The 23,597-nt window shown below is 46.8% G+C and overlaps 1 protein-coding gene across 1 annotated transcript in view; it reads left to right on the plus strand.

Annotated features, from left to right (window-relative positions):
• Window positions 1-23,597, plus strand: part of ARMH1 (armadillo like helical domain containing 1) — a 60,464-nt gene that overhangs the window by 17,493 nt on the left and 19,374 nt on the right. Inside the window, exons 2-6 of the mRNA XM_039474607.2 lie at window positions 1,151-1,378; window positions 9,330-9,398; window positions 10,596-10,762; window positions 13,855-14,051; window positions 17,716-17,800. Coding sequence (XP_039330541.1) covers window positions 1,173-1,378; window positions 9,330-9,398; window positions 10,596-10,762; window positions 13,855-14,051; window positions 17,716-17,800 — 724 coding nt within the window. The 5' untranslated portion in view covers window positions 1,151-1,172. The remainder of the gene's footprint in view (window positions 1-1,150; window positions 1,379-9,329; window positions 9,399-10,595; window positions 10,763-13,854; window positions 14,052-17,715; window positions 17,801-23,597) is intronic.

Here is a 23,597-nt window from a genome sequence, read left to right on the forward strand (position 1 = left end):
CCTCCCAGGTTCAAGAGATTTCTCCTGCCCTAACCTCCTGAGTAGCTGGGATTACAGGCAACCATTTTAGTTTTTGTGGGTTTTTTTGGTTGTTGTTTTTTTGTTTTTTTTTGTTTTTTTTGAGACGGAGTCTTGCTCTGTTGCCCAGGCTGGAGTGCAGCGGTGTGATCTCAGCTCACTGCAACCTCTGCCTCCCCATTTCAAGCCATTCTCCTATCTCAGTAAAAGGATTACAGGGGTGTGCTATCACACCCAGCTAATTTTTGTATTTTTAGTAGAGATGGGGTTTCACTATGTGAGCCAGGCTGGTCTCCAACTCCTGACCTCCTGATCCACCTGCCCTGGCCTCCCAAAGTGCTGGGATTACAGGTGTGGGCCACTGCACCCGGTCCAATTTTTGTATTTTTAGTAGAGACAGGGTTTCATCATGCTGGCCAGGCTGGTTTCAAACTCCTTACCTCAGGCGATCCGCCTGCCTGGGCCTTCCAAAGTGCTGGAATTACAGGCGTGAGCCACCACACCTGTCCTTAGCAAGCACTTTTATCTCAACTGGATGCTGTGGTCTTTTAGTTGCTGGCATCAGGAGAGAAGCCAAAGGGCTAAAATTTTTGTTTTTTGTTTTTTGTTTTTGAGATGGAGTCTTGCTCTGTAGCCAGGGCTGGAGTGCAGAGGCATGATCTCAGCTCACTGCAACCTCCACCTCCCGGGCTCAAGTGATTCTCCTGCCTCAGCCTCCGAGTAGCTGAGATTACGGGCACCCACCACTACGCCCAGCTAATTTTTTGTATTTTTAGTAGAAATGGGGTTTCACCATGTTGGCCAGGCTGATCTCAAACTCCTGACCTCATGATTTGCCCACCCCAGCCTCCCAAAGTGCTGGGATTACAGGTGTGAGCCACCGCACCCGACCGAAATTTTAGTTTTTAAAGAGCATACATTTAGCACATTGATATTGTTAATCCCATTACACTCCAGCTAGAGCCTCCCGGTTCAAGCAGCAGGTGACCAGTCCCAGAGTATATTTTGCACATAACTACACCCACGTGTGTGATACAGCCACACCCTGCCTCCAATTGATTGCTAGTAAAACAATGGAGTTGCATGATTCTAAACATTCTGGTAACCTGTCTGTTTTTCCCTCCCTCTGTAGCCAGCTCCAGGACTGATTGATCATGACTTCTATAAAGGAGCAGGCAGCAATTAGCAGGCTCTTAAGTTTTTTACAAGAGTGGGACAACGCTGGCAAAGTTGCAAGGAGTCACATCCTTGACAAGTTCATTGAAACCAACCAAGGCAAGACTGCCCCTGAACTGGAGCAGGAGTTTTCCCAGGGAGCCAGTTTGTTCCTGATACGCTTGACCACCTGGCTTAGAATCACGTATCCTTTGCTGAACAGAAAAAAAATTAGGCAATCTTCAAAAATGAAAAGGAAAGGAGGTTGTCGAAAGAGTTTTCTCTTGATTCTAATATTTTAGAACAGGACATCTAGTGATTTAAAAAAAAAAAAAAGGGGGGTGGGATAAAAAAAATCCTTAGAGTCAAGCACTCTCTCAGCTTCCCATCTTCCCAACCTATAATTGTATCTTCTTTCTCACCCCTAATCTCTTGATCCCATCAGAGTTGAAGTAGGTATACCTTCATCTAGGGCTAATCCTCTGTTCTTCACTTGAACCTCTTCCTATCTCCTTATTCTTTCTCTCCTACAGCTTTAACCTTTACCTCATTACCAGTGTTTTTCAGCATTTATATATGCTGAAACCTCTTCTACTTTAAAAAATAAAATTGAATCCCTGTCTCAAATCTATATTCCATCCAATCCCAGTTTCTGCCTTTCATGGTGAAATTTCTATTTTTTTTTTTTTTTAAGACAGTCTTTCTCGTGGCCCAGACTGGAATGCAATGGCATGATCTTGGCTCACCACAAGCTCTGCCTCCCGGGTTCAAGCTATTCTCCTGCCTCAGCCTCCCAAGTATCTGAGACTACAGGCATGAACCACCATGCCCAGCTAACTTTTGTAGTTTTAGTAGAGATGGGGTTTCACCATGTTGGCCAGGCTGATCTCAAACTCCTGACCACAAAATGCTGGGATGATAGGCGTGCACCCCAATGAAGCTTCTTGAAAAGGTTGTTTAGAGGCCTGGTGCAGCGGCTCACACCTGTAATCCCTGCACTTTGGGAGGCCATGGTGGGTGGATCACCTGAGGTCAGGAATGCGCAACCAGCCTGGCCAAGATGGTGAAACCTTGTCTCTACTAAAAATACAAAAATAAGCTGGGCGTGGTAGCAGGCACCTGTAATCCCAACCACTCAGGAGGTTGAGGCAGGAGAATCACTTGAACTCGGGAGGCAGAGGTTGCAGTGAGCCGATATCACACCATTGCACTCCAGCCTGGGCCAGAGAGAAACTCTGTCTCAGAAAATTTAAAAAAAAAATTTTTTTTTAAATAAAGGTTGTCGAGTCTCCCTTTCTTCACTTCCTCTCCTCCCTTTTTTCCACTCACTGCCACCTGACTTCAATGCCTCCCACTCTACTGATGCAGGTCTTACTAAGGTTACCCATGTTTTTCCAGTTGGAAAACCCAGGGACTGCATCCTCAGTCCTTATATGGGACCTCTCAGTGGGATTTGTCAGTCACCTTTCCCACTTCTTAGAACAGTCCTGATTTCTGTGATACTGATTATCTTGGTTTCTGTGCATTTCCTGCTCTTCTTCAGCCATCCCTTAAATGCTGTTCCTTGGGATTCCATCCTCGTCCCTCTTCTCTGCTCACTCTCAGATTCTTCCTGAGGGACTAATCTATTGTCAAGATTCAACACCACTCTTGTATGAGGGCTTTCAAATAAGTATCCCTGGCCAGGCGCAGTGGCTCACGCCTATTATCCCAGCACTTTGGGAGGCCGGGGCAGGAAGATCACCTGAGGTCTGGAGTTCAAGCCCAGCCTGACCAACATGGAGAAACCCCATCTCTACTAAAAATACAAAATTAGCTGGGCATGGTGGCGCATGCCTGTAATCTCAGCTACTCAGGAGGCTGAGGCAGGAGAATCACTTGAACCCAGGAGGCAGAGGTTGTGATGAGCTGAGATCATGCCATCGCACTCCAGCCTGGGCAACAAGAGTGAAAAACAAAACAAAAAACAAATAAGTATCCCTGCCCAAATTTCTCTCTTGAATCTGAGTTCCCTAACTATATATCCAACTATTCCATACCCATATATCCGTCTTCACTCATATGCCACAAGATGAGGCTCACATGTCTGGCTTAGTAAACTAGGGGAATAGGGTGCCATTATGTGGAAGAGAACATAAGAAAAGGAGTAAGTTTGGGGGTAGATAAGTTTGGTTTGGGACATGTTGAGTTTGAGAGGTCAGGTGCCCACTATCACGTCCAGGATCCCTGGAGGCAGGTCAAGGCTGAAGACAGATTTGGTCACCATCAAGGTGATAGTTCAAGTTATACGTGGATTTGAGGATATTCCTGCTCTGTGTGCCCATGGCACTCTACAGATTCATCTCGTACCCTTTTACTGTATATTTCTCTCCTTGCCTGAACCCTCTCACCTCTAAAACCTCTCCTTGAGCCATGCTCAGTGGCTTACACCTATAATCCCAGCTACTTGGGAGGCTGAAGTGGGAGGATCACTTAGGCCTTGGAGTTTGAAGCTGCAGTGAGCTGTGATCACACCACTGTGCTCCATCCTGGGCAACAGAACAAGACCTTATCTCTATAAAAGTAAATAAACAAACCCCCTCCTTATTTGACCAACTCCTACTCTATTATTCAGGTCTCAGTTTAAACATCACTTTCTCAGGAAGCACATTTCTGAGCTCCAGGCTGGCTTAGGTTCCGTTTTTATATATGCTCATAGACTTCCACTGTCTTAATAGTCATTACATGTTATTGTTATTACCTGCTTAATATCTCTGTTTCCCCCCACTGGATTGTAAGATCTCTGAAGGCAAGAACTGCATCTGTTCTACTTACCTCTATATTTCTAACATGTAGCACAGTGCCTGGCACAGCTTTGCTCAGTAAAGGAATGAATGACCCAGCATCTACAGCTGGACGGAATTAAAGGTTTAAGTAAACACAGCTCTTTTTCTTACATTTAAGTTATTTGATAAAATTATTTTTCAGACTCAGGCTTGTAACACGGGCCAAAGGGAATAACCACAGAATACATCTGTAGGTTTACCCAAATGTTCTTAGATTTTTTTACTTTCATTTTTTGAGACAGGGTCTTGCTCTGTTGCCCAGGCTGGAGTACAGCAGTGCAATCATAGCTCACTGCAGCCCCAAACACCTGGACTCAAGGGATCCTCTCACCTCAGCTTCCCAAACTGCTAGGACTGTAGGTGTGCACCACCACACCCAGCTAATTTTTCTGTTTTTAAAATTTTTGTAGACATGGGGTCTTGCTGTATTGCCCAAGCTGTTCTCAAACTCCTGGCCTCACACGATCTTCCCACCTCAGCCTCCTAAAGTGCTGGGACTACAGGTGTGAGCCACCACACCCAGTCTGTTCTCAGATATAATTGTGCATAAAAGAAGTTTAAAATGCAGATTGCCAGTTACCTACTCACCCCTACCCAGAAGGTTCTGCTTTAGTAGATTGAGGGTGGGACCCTGGACCCTTATTTCTAACAAGTACTCGGTGTGGCTTTAGTGCCAGTGGTCCACAGGTTATGCTTTGAGAAACATTGCAGCCTAGTTGTGATAGGAGCCTAAAACGGCTCCTATCCCCACAACTCATGACACTAACCTCACCAAGGCCCTAGCTTTGCTGCCAAATCTCCAGTTCCTTTATCCTTCCTTGTCTTACTGGACAATATTTTCCATTTGGCCGCAGGGTAAGATGAGTAAGGCAGGGTCGCACAGGTGCAGGGTCAGATCCGTCCATTGAACACTGTGATGTTTTACTCATCTCATGGATATTTGTTGTTGTTTGAGACAGAGCCTCACTCTCACTCTGTCACCCAGGCTGGAGCAGTGGTGCCATCACAGCTCACTGCAGCCTCAACCTCCCAGGCTCAGGCCATCCTCCCACCTCAACCTCCCGAGTGGCTGGGACTGCAGGCATGCACCACCATACCCCTAGCTAATTTTATTTTATTTTTTGTAGGGACAGGATCTTGCTGTTGCTATTTCCCAGGCTGGTCTCAAACTCCTGGGCTCAAGCAACCCTCCCACCTTGACCTTCCAGAGTGCTGGGATTAAAGTTGTGAGCTACCCACCATGCCTGGGCCATGGACTTTTTAATATTAATTTGATTATTTTATTTTATTTTATTTTATTTTATTTTATTTCATTTATTTTTGAAACGGAGTTTCGCTTTGTTACCCAGGCTGGAGTGCAATGGCACGATCTCGGCTCACCGCAACCTCCGCCTCCTGGGTTCAGGCAATTCTCCTGCCTCAGCCTCCTGAGTAGCTGGGATTACAGGCACATACCACCACGCCCAGCTAAATTTTTTTGTATTTTTAGTAGAGACGGGGTTTCACCATGTTGACCAGGATAGTCTCGATCTCTTGACCTTGTGATCCACCCGCCTCGGCCTCCCAAAGTGCTGGGATTACAGGCGTGAGCCACTGCGCCAGGCTGATTATTTTAAATAGTACATTGAAATATTATTTGACGACTGAGTTTTTTGGTGCCCCTTTAAATTTCAGATCCCGAGCAAGTACCTTCCTCACCTCACCCTAGTTCTGGCCTTGCTTGACCACTGCCTCTTCTTCTTCTTTTTTTTTGAGACAGTCTGTCACCAGGCTGGAATGCAGTGGCACCATCTCAGCTCACTGCAACCTCTGCCTCCCAGGCTCAAGCGATTCTCCTGCCTCAGCCTCCTGAGTAGTTGGGACTACAGGCATGCACCACCATGCCCAGATAATTTTGTGTTTTTACTAGAGACAGGGTTTCACCATGTAGGCCAGGACGGTCTTGATCTCTTGACCTCGTGATCCGCCCTCCTTGGCCTCCCAAAGTGCTGGGATTACAGGTGTGAGCCACGGTGCCTGACCCGACAGCCTCTTCTTTAACTGTCCTCTCTTCTACCTTCTCCCGCTGTTTCTCGGTTGCTATTGCAGGATCTCTCCCACCCCAATTCCCCACTTAAACATCAGTGTGTCTGAGCATTCTGTGTTCAGCCCGCTGCTTTTCTTACTTGGTCATTGCACTTATTACATTAGGCATTACATTATTCTTCATTTCTCAAGTGTCAATCATAGTGCCTTACGTTTAGGAGGTACTCAGTGCTTACTAAATGAATGAACCATGCTTTGCTTTTCTTTTTTTTCCTATTTTTCTTTTTTTTATGTTTTTCATTTTTATTCTGCACTTATTGGTAAGATACTTGCAATGAACCATGCTTTTAATAAACAGTTGTAGATTCAGTATTCTACACCCAGAATTATTCATGATCTCCCAACCTTTTGCAAACTTGTCATACAACAGAGAAAATAGACTGCCTGAATTGATACAGTGTTTTGAATTAGCAAAAACCCACTTCTCCTACCCAGCCCTCCAGTTATAGCATATTTTGGAAGAAAACAATATAGCATCATAGCATCATTATTTTTTGCAAAATTGACTACCACATAGTCCCACATAAGACTAAACCCTTTTTTCAACCTTGAACTTTCAGAATAGATGAGTAAAACTAAGGATTTATATATTAAATGATAAAATTGTTAGTTACCATTTATTGAGGGTTTTTTGTGTATGTGGGGGTTTTTTTGTTTCTGTTTTGTTTTGGTTTGGTTTGGTTTGGTTTTGAGATGGAGTCTCCCTCTGTCACCCAGGCTGGAGTGCAATAGCATGATCTCAATTCACTGCAACCTCCGCCTCCGGGTTCAAGCGATCCTCCTGCCTCAGTCTCCTGAGTAACTGGGATTACAGGTGCCCACTATCACGCCCAGCTAATTTTTGTACTTTTTTGGTAGAGATGAGGTTTCACCATGTTGGACAGGTTGGTCTCGAACTCCTGACCTCAGGTGATCCACCTTCCTCAGCTTCCCAAAGTGCTGGGATTACAGGTGTGAGCCACCTCACCCAGGCTATTTTTTTATGTTCTAGACACTCAGATATATACTGTACAAATATTATCTCATTTGGGCCTAACACCCAGTCTAATAGGTAATTGGTATTATTCCATTTCATAATAAGAAGATGAGCCTAGAAAAGGTTGAGTAATTTACTAGCAAATGGTAGATATAAGGTTAGAACCTTGTATATCTGCCCAAAAACCTATACACCATCGTGTTTCCTACTCAGTGGACAGTGCAGACCACAGCTCCACCTGCAACATCACACAGGGAGTTCATCTGCAAAGCCCCCTCCCTCCATTTGTCTACAAGCCAGAAGGCCTAACAGTAAAAGTTAGAATCGGAATCAGACTGCCTAGGTTCAAATCTTGGTTCCAGCAGTTCACTGTGGGACCTTGGACAAGTTATTGACCTGAGATTTTTACCTCATGTTACTCAGGAAGTAAATGGAAATACTAATAGCACCCACTGGAGGGCCGTGGTGAGGATTACATGAGACAATGCAAGCAAAGCAGTAAGCACAGTGCACACGACAGGAGCTGGTACTTGTCAGCCACTGCTGACCGTGTGGCCCCAATATTGCTCCTTTATCCCATGTTCTTAGATACAGGACTCAAACAATGTGTCCTGGAACTAATTCCTGGAAATATGTATAGTGAATGACGACGAAAACAAGACAAGCCGGGTGTGGTGGCTCACGCCTGTAGTCTCAAAACTCAGGGGAGGCAGAAGCAGAAGGATCACTTGAGCCCAGGACTTCAAAACCAGCATGGGCAACATAGCAAAACTCCATTCTCCATGAAAAGGAAGAAAAAAAAACAAACAAAAAACAAAGCTGGCACAGTGGCTTATGCCTATAATCCCAACGCTTTGGAAGGCAAGAGGATTGCTTGAATTCAGGAGATTAAAACCAGCCTGGGCAACATAGTGAGACGCCTGTCTCTACAAAAAATACAGGAAGAATAACAGCTGGACATGGTGCCACGTACCTGTAGTCCCAGCTACTCAGGATATTGAGACAGGAGGATCACTTGAGGCCACGAGTTCAAGGCTACAGTAAGCTGTGATTGCACCACTGTGCTCCCGCCTGGGCAACAGAATGAGCCCCTCTCTAAAAAAAAAAAAAAAAAGAAAGAAAGAAAGAAAAAGAAAGACTAGCCCAGGACAAAGGAAACAGGAGGTGATAAAAGTTGGTCAGCCTAGCTGGAAACTGAAGAAAAAGTGGAGAATGCACTGAGGCAGGAACAGGGGCAGGGGTTGAGGGAGCGGGGTGGGGACAATGTAGGAATAAAAAGACCACCATGTGGGCTGATGCCTGGCCCTAGCTATGGCGGCAACAGGCAGGGCAGCCTGCCTCCAGAGCAAACACTATTTTTGCAGTAAAGAGCCTTTCCTAATGAGCCAATCTGTCTCTACTTCTATTGGCATCCTGGGAACCAGGGTGCAGCAGAGATAATTCGCTTCACACACACCCCCCCTCCACACCCAAACAAAGCACCATTACCTCCAACCCATTACATTAGCCTTTATCAGCCTTGGAGGCTCTCAGTCATCTTCCATGAGCTGCAATAATTTCAGCTAATTTCTTAAGTGTTCTAAGAGCCTCTGATGTGTTATGAGCCTAGTAATTGTTGACTGGTTCCTTTTCTGTTGTGGCTTGATTTCATACCTTGTATCTAAGCTGATGCGTGCTTTGGGTGCTTTATTATAATGAGGCTTTTTGCAAAGACTCACATTAAAAAATAACATTAAATACTGAGGTTGTTTTAAATCAGTTTAATTTTTCCACCATCTCCTATTATTCTTATTAGGAAGCCAATTCTTCACAAGGATAGTGACCTCCAGTGTAAAACTTTGAGTAAGTACAAAATTGAGAATTAATGATGAAGCTTGTTCTTTTTAGGGAAATCTAAGAATGAGACACAAAGTCATGAACTATGCTGAGACCAAGGATGCAGTGGGCACGGCTTAGAGAGGTTTGGGATCTTGACTTCCAGCTTCTCCAGAGACTCTGAATTTATCAGAGCCTCCTTGTTCCCTAGAGAGCCTGTCAGAGCCAAGGTGGCTAAAGTACCACAGAGGGGCTTCCTGGAGAACAGTGAACAGCCAGCGCCCCTTCCCCCCAACCCTGTTTGCCACTTCCCATTCAGCTGGTGGCCCCTCTCAGGGTAAAGGGGCATAGTTCAGCTACTTGACCACCCTGGGCCACCCACCAGAGATCAGGCATGGGATCTGGCTTCTGTGTGAAAAACCACCCTGAAATTCACTCTTTAACTTCTCATACAGCTATATGACTGGTTGTTGTTTAGAAAAGCTTCTCAAGTCCATTGGCATCTTCCTATCAGCTGTAAGCAGGTGAGTGCTGTTCTAGCGTGCTTCTGGGGTCTCAGTGGCACCTCGGGCTCATGATGTCCTTGGCATTCACACCACCCAGGGCCATGGATTCCTGTTCCCAGTGGGCTCCTTGTAGCTCTCAGATGGGCCCAGAGGTAATGTCCACTGGGCTTCTGCTGTAGCTGCTCCTTCATCCCGTGCTCTCCAGTGACACTTTACTAGTCAATACCTCTCAGTTGTGAATTACAGAAAACCAACTCATGTTGGACTCAGAAAAAGGAAAATTATTGGCTCACTTAACTGGAAAAACCCAGAGAGAAGAAATATATATTTCAGGCCTGACTAGATCCAGGCCCAAACAATTTCATTAGTACTTGGTCTCCCCCTCCATCTTTTCCCATATTTCTGTCTCTTCTCCTCCGTGTTCATAAACCTCTGAGTGCCGTGGTCTTCAGAAGCTCCAGACACACTAAAAAAGGAGCAGATCCTTTCCACAGCTTCCCAAGAAAGTCCCAGGCTTTCAGCATCATTGGACCAATTTAGGTCTCATGCCCAGCCCCAAACCAATTTCTACAGTCAAAAGGGTGACATACCCTGTCACCTCCTCACCCCACCAAAACTACATGGCCCATGAGTGACAGAGGGGTGATTCCCCAAGTGACAGTTGAGGTGCTATTACAAGAAGGAGAGGCTGGGCGTGGTGGCTGACTCCTGTAATCCCAGCACTTTGGGAGGCTGAGGTGGGTGGATCACGAGGTCAGAAGCTCGAGATCATCCTGGCCAACATGGTGAAACCCAATCTCTACTAAAAATACAAAAATTAGCCAGGCATGGTGGCAGGCGCCTGTAATCCCAGCTACTCGGGAGGCTGAGGCAGGAGAATTGCTTGAACCCGGGAGGTGGAAGTTGCAGTGAGCCAAGATCACACCACTGCACTTCAGCATGGTGACAAGGGCAAAACTGTCTCAAAAAATAAAAAAATAAAAAGAAGAAAGAGAACAGATGCTGGAATGCCAAAACCAAGAAATGTCCCTAGTATCTAATTCCAGTATCTCCTGCTGGAAGGAAGAATTTCTACACTCTTGTATCACTTTACCTGTGGACATTTCCCTGGATAGGAGGGCACAGTCTGTGAAGGGTCCTTAGGATCTCTTTGAAAGGTCAGTGCAAAGGAACTTCACAAGAGTTTTATTTCTACTTTTCTATCCCTCTGGACAGTAATCGGTACCTTAGAGAATTTCTTGAGGTTGGAGGTGTCCTAACACTCTTGGAAATACTTGGGCTGGAGAAGATCACGGAGGAGGCCAAGAAGGAGTCCGTCAAACTACTTCAGGTTATTGCAAACTCTGGCAGGAAGTACAAGGAGCTCATTTGTGAAAGCTATGGTGGGTACCGTGTATGACAAGCTGTGGCTCCCTAGTGGCCTCGATGAAATGGTGGTAGCATCCACCACTACTGTAGGAAAACACATCATAGAACTGGAAGAACAGGAAACTTTGTGTGTTCCTGTCCACGTCCAGATTTATGATTCTCCTGATTCATCATTTGCTCAGATTTTTCAGTGGTGGTTTTAGAAATACTTCTCCTTTTTAAACATATCCTCTTTGAGGCATCTATTCAAAGATTTGTTGAGCTGTGGCCCAGTATCTTTTGTGAAATTGAGTTATGAATAACTCTAGACATAAAATCAAAGGGCAGGCGCGGTGGCTTATGCCTGTAATCCCAGCACTTTGGGAGGCTGAGGTAGGTGGATCACCTGAGGTCAGAATTTTGAGACCAGCTTGGCCAACATGGTGAAACCCCATCTCTACTAAAAATACAAAAATTAGCCTGGTGTGGTGATGCATGCCTATAGTCCCAGCTACTCAGGAGGCTGAGGCAGGAGAATCACTTGGACCTGGGAGACAAAGGTTGCAGTGAACTGAGAACTCACCACTGCATTCCAGCCTGGGCTACAGAGCAAGACTCTGTCTCCAAAAAAACAAAAATAAAAAATAAAAATAAAAAACAAAGAAAAGCAAAAAGAGCCAGGCGCGGTGGCTCAAGCCTGTAATCCCAGCACTTTGGGAGGCCGAGGCGGGTGGATCACGAGGTCAAGAGATCGAGACCATCCTGGTCAACATGGTGAAACCCCATCTCTATTTCAAAAAAAAAAAAATACAAAAAATTAGCTGGGCATGGCGGCACGTGCCTGTAATCCCAGCTACTCAGGAGGCTGAGGCAGGAGAATTGCCTGAACCCAGGAGGTGGAGGTTGCGGTGAGCCGAGATCGTGCCATTGCACTCCAGCCTGGGTAACAAGAGTGAAACTCCGTCTCAAAAAAAAAAAAGAAAAGCAAAAAGAAATAAAATTATTGAATACCTGCTGTGTGCTAGATGTATACCAGGGATACAAAATACCTGCTGTGTGCTAGATGTGCTAGGGATACAAAAATGAATACAATACAGTCCTATCCTCAGAGAGTTTATAGGCTGGTGAGAAAAGTATAATCTAGTTTTTTTTTTTTTTTTTTTTTTTTTGAGACAGAGTCACATTCTGTCGCCCAGGATGGAGTACAGTGGCACAATTTCAGCTCACTGAAACCTCTGCCTCCCGGGTTCAAGCAATTCTCATGCCTTAGCCTCCCAAGTAGCTAGAATTACAGGCATGTACCACCATGCCTGGCTAATTTTTATTATTTTTAGTAGAGGCAGGATATGGCCATGTTAGCCATGGCTGGTCTCGAACACATGAGCTCAAGTGATCCACCCACCTTGGCCTCCCAAAGTGCTGGGATTACAGGCATGAGCCACCACGCCTGTCTCAATCATTTTTTTTTTCCTTGGGACAGAGTATCACTATGTCACCCAGGCTGGAGTGCAATGGTCTGATCTCAGCTCACTTCAATCTCCGCTTCCTGGGTTCAAGCAATTCTCCTGCCTCAGATTCCTGAGTAGCTGGGATTATAGGTGCAGACCACCATGCCAGCTAATATTTTCTAATTTTAGTAGAGACGGGGTTTCACCATGTTGGCCAGGCTGGTCTAGAACGGTCTAGAACTCCTCACCTCTTTTTTTTTTTTTTTTGAGACGGAGTTTCGCTCTTGTTACCCAGGCTGGAGTGCAATGGCGCGATCTCGGCTCACCGCAACCTCCGCCTCCTGGGTTCAGGCAATTCTCCTGCCTCAGCCCCTGAGCAGCTGGGATTACAGGCACGCGCCACCATGCCCAACTAATTTTTTGCACCTTTAGTAGAGACGGGGTTTCACCATGTTGACCAGGATGGTCTCGATCTCTTGACCTCGTGATCCACCGCCTCGGCCTCCCAAAGTGCTGGGATTACAGGCTTGAGCCACCGCGCCCGGCGCTCCTCACCTCTTGATCCACCCACCTCAGCCTCCCAAAGTGCTGGAATTACAGGCATGAGCCACCACACCCAGACCCGACCCAATAATTTTAATATAATCTATGAAGTACTCCAAGTGAGGCGTGTAAAAGAGATACCATCACCCACATCTCCCTTTTTCTTTCTTTCTTTTTGTTTTTTTTGTTTGTTTGTTTGAGTTGAAGTCTCACTCTGTTGCCCAGGCTGACGTGCAGTGGCGCAATCTCAGCTCACTGCAACTTCTGCCTTCTGGGTTCAAGTGAGTCTCCTGCCGCAGCCTCTCAAATAGCTGCGACTACAGGTGCCTGCCCCAACGCCCAGCTGACTTTGGTATTTTTAGTAGAGATGGGGTTTCACCACATTGGCCAGGCTGATCTCGAATTCCTGACCTTGTGATCCGCCTGCCTCGGCCTCCCAAAACTCTGGGATTACAGGAGTGAGCCACCAAGTCTGGCCTTTTTTATTTATTTATTTTTTTTTTTTTTGAGATGGAGTCTTGCTCTGTTGACCAGGCTGGAATGTAGTGGCACGATCCCGGCTCAGTGCAACCTCTGCCTCCTGGGTTAAAGCAATTCTTCTGCTTCAGCCTCCCAAGTAGCTGGGGTTACAGGCACCCACCACCATACCCAGCTAATTTTTTTATTTTAGTAGAGATGGGGTTTCACCATGTTGACCAGGCTGGTCTCGATCTCTTGACCTCGTGATCCACCCGCCTCGGCCTCCCAAAGTGCTGGGATTACAGGCTTGAGCCACCGCGCCCGGCCTTGATTAAGTGAGTTAATATTTGTAAAACCATTTTGCAAACTGCTGAGTAGTATACAAGTGTTATCATATAGCAATAAAAATGCATGTTTTATTTGTAAATTGTGCAGAGCCATTTTAAATTTTAAAACACAGATTTTGGCATGCCTGTGCTGCAACAAAATCCTCCAGCCACATAGCTCTGAGGTAAACAAGCTATAAGGTAAACAACATGAGAACCAAGCCTCAATTTTGCTTTGGTTCATCGGGCTTGGTTGAAGCACTCTTAATCCTATTCATATTATGTAATCTTGACTGGGGATTGTTTTCATAAATCCCTTCCAATTCAGCATTTCCTCTCTTCTTTGCTCAGGTGTACGATCCACAGCAGAATTTTTAGCAAAGTCTCAGTCAGAAGAGACCCAGGAGGAAGTGCAGGTTCTGTTGGATTCTTTGGTCCATGGCAATCCTAAGTACCAGAATCAAGTGTATAAAGGTCTAATAGCTTTGCTGCCCTGCACGTCCCCCAAAGCCCAGCAGCTGTCCCTGCAGACTCTCAGGACTGCCCAGGTGAGCCAAGGCTGCATGCTCCTGTGGTTCCGATTCAAATGCAATAATCTTACAATTACCTTCCACAGTTGCACTCCACATGGGCATGAGAAATGGGGCTCAGCCTCCCACTGCATGTCTGTTGTTCAATCAGCATTACTTCCAGAAGGCCAAGGTAGGGCAGAGAGTTCATGTCTTCCAGCAGAGTGATTTGTCCTGTTTACTTAAGGATCAGAAAGATGTTGGCAGACTTAAAAGTGGTTGAGACAAGCAACAAGGATGATGAAAGGACTGTAGAAAAGATTAAAGGAGTCGATTTGATAGGGAAAGAATAATGGTGCATTTGTAGACAGCATGTAAGTGAAGGGACCAGATCTCCAGTGCTGGGGAAGGCTTTTTTCTTGTTGGCTTTTGCCCTTCTCTCAGACAGTGCCCTAGAATGCAAGTGAAATCGGATTTGGGGCATAGTGAGCATATGAAGACATGGTGCCTTTGTAGAGAGGGGATAGAGGCTCAAAAAGTAGCTTTAAGATGAACCATCAAGCCAGGCGCATCAGCCTCCCAAGTGGCTGGGGTTATAGGCACCCGCCACCATGCCCAGCTAATTTTTGTATTTTAGTAGAGATGGGGTTTTGCCATGTTGGCCAGGCTGATCTCAAACTCGAGACCTCAGGTGATCCACCTGTAATCCCAGCATTTTGGAAGACTGCAGCAGGCAGATCACTTGAGGTCAGGAGTTGGAGACCAGCCTGGCCAACATGGTGAAGCCCCATCTCTACCAAAAATACAAAAATTAGCCGGGAGGCCGGGCGCGGTGGCTCTAGCCTGTAATCCCAGCACTTTGGGAGGCCGAGGCGGGTGGATCACGAGGTCGAGAGATCGAGACCATCCTGGTCAACATAGTGAAACCCCGTCTCTACTAAAAATACAAAAAACTAGCTGGGCGTGGTGGCCTGTGCCTGTAATCCCAGCTACTTAGGAGGCTGAGGCAGGAGAATTGCCTGAGCCCAGGAGGCGGAGGTTGCGGTGAGCCGAGATCGTGCCATTGCACTCCAGCCTGGGTGACAAGAGCGAAACTCCGTCTCAAAAAAAAAAAAAAAATTAGCCGGGCGTGGTGGCACACGCCTGTAATCCCAGCTACTTGGGAGGCTGAGTTCAGAGGATCTCGTAGCCTGAGAGGCAGAGATTACGGTGAGCCGAGATCACACCGCTGTACTCCCTGGGCTTTTAAAAAAGCAAGACCTTTCTCGTAAAAAGAAAGAAAAAGGTCAGGCGTGGTGGATGGCGCCTGTAATCCCAGCACTTTGGGAGGCAGAGGCCAGTAGATCCTGAGGATGGGAGTTCAAGACCAGCCTGACCAACATGGAGAAACCCCATTTCTACTAAAAATACAAAATTAGCCAGGCATGGTGGTGCATGCCTGTAATCCCAGCTACTTGGGAGGCTGAGGCAGATGTTGAACCCAAGAGGCAGAGGTTGCAGTGAGCCAAGATCATGCCTTTGCACTCCAGCATGGGCAACAAGAGCTAAACTCTATCTCAATAAATAAATAGACAAATTTAAAAATAATAATAACTGGGTGTGGTAGCATGTGCCTATAGTCCCAGCTGCTCCAGAGGCTGTGGTGGGAGGATCACTGGAGCCCAGGAGTTCGAGGTTGCAATCAGCTATGATGGCCCACTGCATGCCAGCCTGAGTGATCAAATGAGACCCTGTCTCTAAAACAATTCTAAAAACAGATCAGATTATCATCATTATTTTATTTCCACAGTTTCCATTTATTAAGTGCCTCATACATGCCAGCCGCTGTTAGGGGCTTATCTACACTCCCTCTCTTCGTCTTCACTACAGCTGATGGAGACAGACATTATTCTCCTTTTTCAAAGATGGTGGAACTGAGCTCAGTAAAGTGTGTTAAGTGACATATCCAAGGCCACATGCTATGTAGAAGGTGTTTACCAAGGAAGAATTTAAATCAACTGTCTCCAAAGTCCTTATTCTTTCTACATACCATTCTACCTCTTTGAAAAAGGGTAAGATATGGCCAGGTACAGTGGCGCACACCTATAATCCCAGCACTTTGGGAAGCTGAGACGGGCAGATCGAGTTTGACACCAGCCTGGCCAACATGATGAAACCCTGTCTCTACTAAAAAACAAAATTTCTGGGCTTGGTGTCTTATGCCTGTAATCTCAGCTACTTGTGAAGCTGAGGCAGGAGAATCGCTTGAACCCGGGAGGTGGAGGTTGCAGTGAGGTGAGATCATACCACTACACTCTAGCCTAGGTGACAGAGTGAGAAATCTGTCTCAAAAAAAAAAAAAAAAAAAAAAAAAAAAAAAAAATGGGAAGAAAAGAAAAGAAAAAGGGCAATGACAGTGATAGAGGGAAAACAGAAAAAACGGGGCTGGAAAAATCAAGGGAAAAAAGTTTGCATAAGGGGGACATGACCGGCGGGTCAGATGCAACAAAGGGATTCAGTAAGAGTAGAATAGAAAGACAGGCCCAGCAGGAAAAGTTTTGGTGAATTCAGAGACTGTCTTTGGCAGGAAAAATTAAATCACAGCATCCTGTCAAAGGATGAATGGGGGATGAAGAAGTGGCTTCTCTTAGGAAGCTTAGATGTAAAGGGAAAAAAGAGCAATAGCAAAGGAAGAGTTGAAGGACAATGTTGTTAAATATGGATGAGCTTGAGGATGTTTAATGCTACAAGAAGGGAACCAATGCATGGGTAAAGTTTGGAGAGACAGAAAAAAGGGGCTGTCTGATGGGATGAGGTTCCTGAGGAAGAGAAGATTTTACAATCTTGGATGAGTTCCATTCTCCTTGCCCTGTGTCCTCTCTCCCCTAGCCAGAGTAGGCGGCCTTGTTTCTGCACCTCTAGCAGGTAGCCTCATTTAATGCCTCCTGAGCTAGAGAGTTCAGTGGCAGCCTCAGCCTAGGCCCAGTGACTTATCACTGCCCTCCCTCCCTCTCCCCCATTCACCCAGGCTCCTGGCTGTTTGCAAGTCTGAGTTTCCTTTCTTCCAGGTGGACAAGATCTAAAGACTAACCACCTTGGGTGGGCACAGTGGCTCACGCCTGTAATCCCAGCACTTTGGGAGGCTAAGGTGGGCAGATCACTTGAGATCAAGAGTTTGAGACCAGCCTGGCCAACATGGCAAAACCTCGTCTTTACTAAAATAAAAGTAGCTGGGGGCCGAGTACAGTGGCTCATGCCTGCAGTCCCAGTGCTTTAGGAGGCTGAGGTGGGCAGATCACGAGGTCAGGAGTTCCAGACCAGCCTGACCAACATGGTGAAACCCCATCTCTACTAAAAATACAAAAATTAGCCAGATATGGTGGCATGCACCTGTAATCCCAGCCACTCAGGAGGCTGAGGCAGTAGAATCTCTAGAACCTGGGAGGTGGAGGTTGCAGTGAGCCGAGATCATGCCATTGCACTCCAGCCTGGGTGACAGAGAGAGACTCTGTCTCAAAAAAAAAAAAAATTAGCTGGGCGTGGTGGCAGGTGCCTGTAATCTCAGCTACTTGGGAGGCTGAAGCAGGAGCATCACTTGATCCCAGGAACCGGAGGTTGCAGTGAGCTGAGACTGTGCCACTGCACTTCAGCCTGGGCAACAGAGTGGGACTCCATCTTTGAAAAAAAAAGACTAACCACCTTGTCCTGTTGTCTGTCTTGTCAGCCAATTATTGGGACCACACACCCCAGCATCGTGGACTGCGTGCTGAAGGTTCTGGGCACTATGCACCTGGAAGTCCAGTATGAAGGTAGGGAGGCTACTCCAGACGGTAGGGGGGTGCCAAGAGCCAGCTGTCTCAGTTCTCCAGAGTTTTCTCTTAGTCACAAAGAGCCTTGATGTTGAGTATCTGGGACGGCCTTAGCAGTGGAAGATGCTGGTTCAGAAAACGTCAGTCACATCTGTGCCTTGCATCAGCCACAGGGTGCTGGAACGGTTATGGGAGTCTGCCTGGGTCCAGAGCTGGTTCTGGATCCCAGTCTTATGTGGTGCTTCCCAGCTAAACAGAAATCACCCTGAGGAATGTCCCTCTTCTCAGAAACTAAACTGAATAGTCATAGTATTAATTTGGTTGGTTGTTTTTGGTGGGTTTTTTTGAGACAGGATCTTGCTTTGTTGCCCAGGCTGGAGTGCAGTGGCACCATCATAGCTCACTGTGGCCTCAAACTCCTGGGCTCAAGAGATCCTCCCTCCTCAACCTCCCAAGTAGCTAGGACTACAGGTGTGCGCTACGACATCCACCTAATTTTTAAATTTTTTTGCAGAAACGGGGTCTCACTATGTTACCCAGGCTAGTCTTGAACTCTAGGCCTCAAGCATTACTCTCACCTTAGCCTCCCAAAGTGCTGGGATTACAGGCATGAACCACTACACCCAGCCAATGAGTTTTTATTTATTGAGAGCTTCTATGTGCCAGACACTTTCCATACATCACCTAATTTACTTCTGAAAATAACCATAAGAGGCCAGGCGTGGGGCTCATACCTATAATCCCAGCATTTTGGGAGGCAAGGCAGGTAGATCACTTGAGGCCAGAGGTTTGAGAGCAGCCTGGCCAACATGGCAAAACCCCATCTCCACAGGCATATGGTGGCATATGCCTGTAATCCGAGCTACTCAAGTGACTGAGGCACGAGAATCACTTGAACCTGGAAGGTAGAGGTTGCACGGAGCCACGATCATGCCTCTGCACTCCAGCCTGGGTGACAGAGCGAGGCTCCGTCTCAAAAAAACAGCAAAACAACAATAACAACAAGATAACCATTAGAGTACAAAGCCTGGGATGTATTAGGGATTCAAATGTTTACATGAATGAGTAGTAAAGATAGGTATTTTTGCCGGGCACGGTGGCTCAAGCCTGTAATCCCAGCACTTTGGGAGGCCGAGGCGGGTGGATCACGAGGTCGAGAGATCGAGACCATCCTGGTCAACATGGTGAAACCCTGTCTCTACTAAAAAATACAAAACATTAGCTGGGCATGGTGGCGCGTGCCTGTAATCCCAGCAGCTCAGGAGGCTGAGGCAGGAGAATTGCCTGAACCGGGAGGCGGAGGTTGCAGTGAGCCGAGATCGCGCCATTGCACTCCAGCCTGGGTAACAAGAGCGAAACTCTATCTCAAAAAAAAAAAAAAAAAAAAAAAGATAGGTATTTTTTATGTTTTTCAAGATAAAATAGTGAAGCACAGAGAGATTACATGTGCTTCCCAAGGTTACACAGCTATTGGATTCTAGCCAGATCCGCCTGACTCTAAAGTTTACGCTTTTAACATATAGCTCATGGCAGATATTTAAATAATATAATTTCCTTCCCTTTTCCTATAGTGGTTCAGAGGAAGGAGATTCTATTTTCAACAGGGGGAGATCAAGGAAGGGTTCACTGAGACGGTGTTGTCTGAACTGAGCTGTGGAGAGTGGGGAGGATTTTGGAAGGTCAAACGGAGCAGAGGAGGTCGTTCTGGAAAGGGGAATGGCAGGAAGGCAGACGTAGGGGAGTGCAGGGCGTGTCCTGGGAATAACGGGCAGGTCACTGGAGAAGGGATGATAAAGGTCGAGGTCTAGGAAAAGGTAGGCTAGGAGCAATGGAGGGCACCTTGCATGCCACGTAGGGTAGGTGTCAGCCTCTCCAGTATGCAGCATGGAGCCACTGACAGTGAGCCTGCTACAGGTGAGGGCTGAGGGAGTGCAGTGCCTCTGAAGATGGCCTGGGTGGTGCTGTGCCAGGCCGGCCAGAGCCACAGGGACACTCGAGGCTGGAGGCCAATTGGGAGGCATTGGGGGTGGTTCAAATGACAAAATAAGAATGTGCTGGTCCAGCTGGGAACATAGGCCCCAGGAAGAGAGCACAGACAGCACAGGGAACTGCCTGGTGAAGAGAATGAAGCAGTGTATGGATGTCAGAGCGGGCAAGGCCAGGAGACCAGGACAGAAAGGTCCGGTAAGCAGGAATGGTCTGGGCATCAGTATAGGGACAGGGACTCCTGTGTCCAGGATGACAGGCTGAGCCCCAGGTTCAGGAAACCTGGGGAGGAAGGCATAAGGGCCAGGCACTGAGGTTTAGCTACACAAGTGAGATCCTGGGGATGATCAACAAGGCTCTGGAGGCCACTTCCAACCTAGGCCTTTTCTGGGCAGCAGTGCCGAAACTGAATGTCAGGCATATTATTCCTTCAGCAACATAGTCGGTTTTTTTGTTTTTTGACCCCTGCAGGTCTGTGTGCATATGTGGCCCTTGTATGTTGAGAAATAATGCTGTGCTAAAATCTATTAGCAGCTGGAACAGAGTGTCCTGGCTGGAGAGGAGTCGCCAGTGAAGGAGTGGAGTGGTACAGGGACCTAAGAAATAGTCAGACCCTGCACCAGAGGGTTGTCACTGGCATTGGAGCAAGAGGATGACCTGGCAGTAGAATCGTGTTAGGAAGCTTAGTCTAACAATCCCAAAGACTAGATTGGGTAGCACTGAGAACTTCCTCTCCCCGCCCCACCTCTGTGTGGCAAACATGCCCACTCTGCATCCATCCAGCACTGCTCAGCTTAAGCACTGCCTCTCTAAGCTCTTCCCTGACCCTTCGACCCCTGCCCAAATGTCAGCCCTCCTTCCTTTGAACCACCCTGTCCCCACTTCCCCTCCTTTAACTCCCTCCATTAGGGCGGTATTCTCTAAAATGATGACTTCCCCTTACACAGACTGTGCACAATTTCAGTTCAACTGTCATGGCTTTTATCCTTATAGCCTCGGCACAGTGCCTAGCATGTCAGGTCCTCACTGCACATTTGCTGAGTGAGTGAGTGAGTGAGTGAGTGCTGCACATCGCCCTTCATTGGGATTACTCACCTCTATGCCCTTCTCCTCCAGACCTCTGAACAACAGCGCAGGTACTAGGTCTGATTCATCTCTTTCCCACTCAGGACCTAGAGCATGATGGGTACTCAGTAGAAGTTTGTTAAATAAATTCATGAAAAAAAGTCTTTTTTCTTTTTTGAGACAGGGTCTCACTCTGTTGCTTAGCCTGGAGCACAGTAGCACAGGCATGGCTCACTCCAGCCTTGACCTCCTAGGCTCAAGTCATCCTCCCACCTAAGCCTCCCAAGTAGCTGGGACTACAGGCATGCATCACCATGCCCAGTTAATTCTTTGTAGAGATGGGGTCTCCCTATGTTGCCTAGGCTGCCCTCAAACTCCTGGGCTCAAGTGATCCTCCTCCCTCTGCATCCCAAAGTGCTGGGATCACAAGTGCAAGCCACTGCACCCGACCAAAAAAAACCCTCATGCTGATGAAATCCTCCAGAGTTGAAACTGACCCCAGCTTCTTCCAATATCAGCCTAAGTTAGAGTCCTTCTGCATTTATTTAGTAACAGCTAACACTGTGGAAAAGGCAGTGGGAACATGACTCTGTGACTGCCTTTGGTTTGTTATAGAATCATGTGATAACAGTGAAACTACGTGCCCCAAGATAATTTCAGATATACCAGATGCACACACATACACACAAAAATGTCTGTTGAATGAATGTATTATTCTTATTTTAACCAGGCGCTTCAAAATAGTCTTCCTATTATTCCAAATGTAGAGAATGCATGTGCAATGATTGTCCACTCAGGGGCACTGTTTCACATGATCAGCATAGATGGGAAGTTAAGGGAGAGAAGAAATTTGCATGCCTTCAGTTGTCTCCTGAGGCAGGGAAGGAAAGTTCCGATGGGTCTTATATGTGCTCCCAACAGTGTATGACTGAAGAGGATTACAGAGTAATTTCTTTGAATTTGAGTATACCAAATTGCAAAACCAGAGTGAAGCCCCAAGATGCTGGCAGCAGTCAGCGTGGAGAAGCAGCCTGTGTCCAAGAGAAACCTGAGTGACTGCTGGGAGAAGAGTTTAGTGGGTGACAGGGACTGATCTCAGAAGGGCAGGGGTGGTTTGTTTCTTTAAACAAATATTCACTGAATATCTCTGATGTGCTAAGAACTGTGTGAGACACTGGGGTTTTGTTTGTGTTTGCCTGTTTGCATCGAGAAGGAGAAAAGTGAGTGTCTTGGAAGGAGAAGTGGGGGAGTGTCCACTCCACTCCCACGTAGTGTGTGTGTAGGGCAGGGCATGGGGTTATTGGCATCCTTCCCCTGAGAAAGCTACAGGGAAAGTGGCATCCTCTGGGCAGTGTCCACTGACAACAGGAGGTGGAGGGGCTTAGGGGCCTGGTGATTGTTTATCTTGCTGTGGGTGTCAGTGATGGAGGCAGCTGTTGGTGGCCTCACCTCCTTTTTCATCGAAAATGCCACCTTCCCCCACCACATCTACCAACCTGCCTGACCGGTAAGTCAGGTTAGCCACATCCTCTGCCCTCCTTCCCATTATGCTAGTGTCCCCGGTTCCTGTCACAGGCTCCCTCTTCTGCTTATTCTCTGAAGCACATTCCCTCAAAGACATTCCGTCTGTAGCTAGCCTCTCCCTGTTTCTCTGCTGGACCATCTCCACTGACGTGCAAATATGCTCTCTCTCTTCCATTTTTAAAAGAGGCCCTCTTTGGGAACCTATGGATTAAAAGAGATTTAAAAGACATGTACCAAAAAAAGGTAAAATTATAGCATTTAGGGAGGCACACCCCTCCTTGACCCCAAGTGGGCCCCCAGCTGTTCATTTCTTTGCCATTTCCTTCTACTTGACCTCCCAGCTGCTTTTGACCCAGCGGATCACTCCCTCGCTTTCTTTGTTGGCTGCTGTGATAGGAGTTTCCCTCCGCTCGCTGGTTGGGCCTTAGTCTCCTTCTCTTGTTTCTCCTGCTTCTCTACCAGACTGTTAGGTCAGGCTCTTCCTTCGCATCGCTGTACAATTTTTCCCTACGTGGTTTCCCATGTGGATGTTTGACAGACTTCTGAAATTTATGGCCAAAACAGACTTCTTGATTTTCTTCTCCCAGCCTGTCCCTCTTCCTGTTTTCCCTGTCTCAGTAACAGGGACCTCCACCAGCCCAACCACTCAAGCAAAACATGGAGGGCTAATACCAGATGCCCTTCGTTCTCTCACCACCCACCCCATCCCCTGCTTACCAAGTCCTCTAGGCTGTATCTCTGCTTACTTGCCCTGTCCCTGTCCCCCACTGTCATCACCTTAGTCTAACCTTAGTCTCACCCGCCGCCCTTTCTGGTTCCATTTTGTCCCCCTGTAATCCATTCTCTTGCTGCAGCCAGAATGATCATCTTAAAAATATATGGTCAGGCACAGTGGCTCCTGCCTGTAATCCCAGCACTTTGGGAGGCCAAGGAGAGTAGATCATTTGAGATCAAGAGTTGGAGACCAGCCTGGCCAACATAGTGAAACCCAGTGTCCACTAAAAATACAAAAAAATACTTTTTTATTTACCACTGTATGTCAGTGTATAAATAGCACTAAAAAAGGTAGCCCCTTAAATGTTTGTTGAATGAATGAATGAATTGGGACGAATGAATGAATGAATGAATTGGTACAAATGAATTGTGTGTACCCTGATTTGTGCTGTTAATCATCATATTGAGAATAAAATCTGAAATGTCTAAGGAGACAATATCTGTCTTC

The sequence above is a fragment of the Saimiri boliviensis genome, chromosome 11 (genome assembly GCF_048565385.1).
Source record: "Saimiri boliviensis isolate mSaiBol1 chromosome 11, mSaiBol1.pri, whole genome shotgun sequence".
NCBI lineage: Eukaryota > Metazoa > Chordata > Mammalia > Primates > Cebidae > Saimiri > Saimiri boliviensis.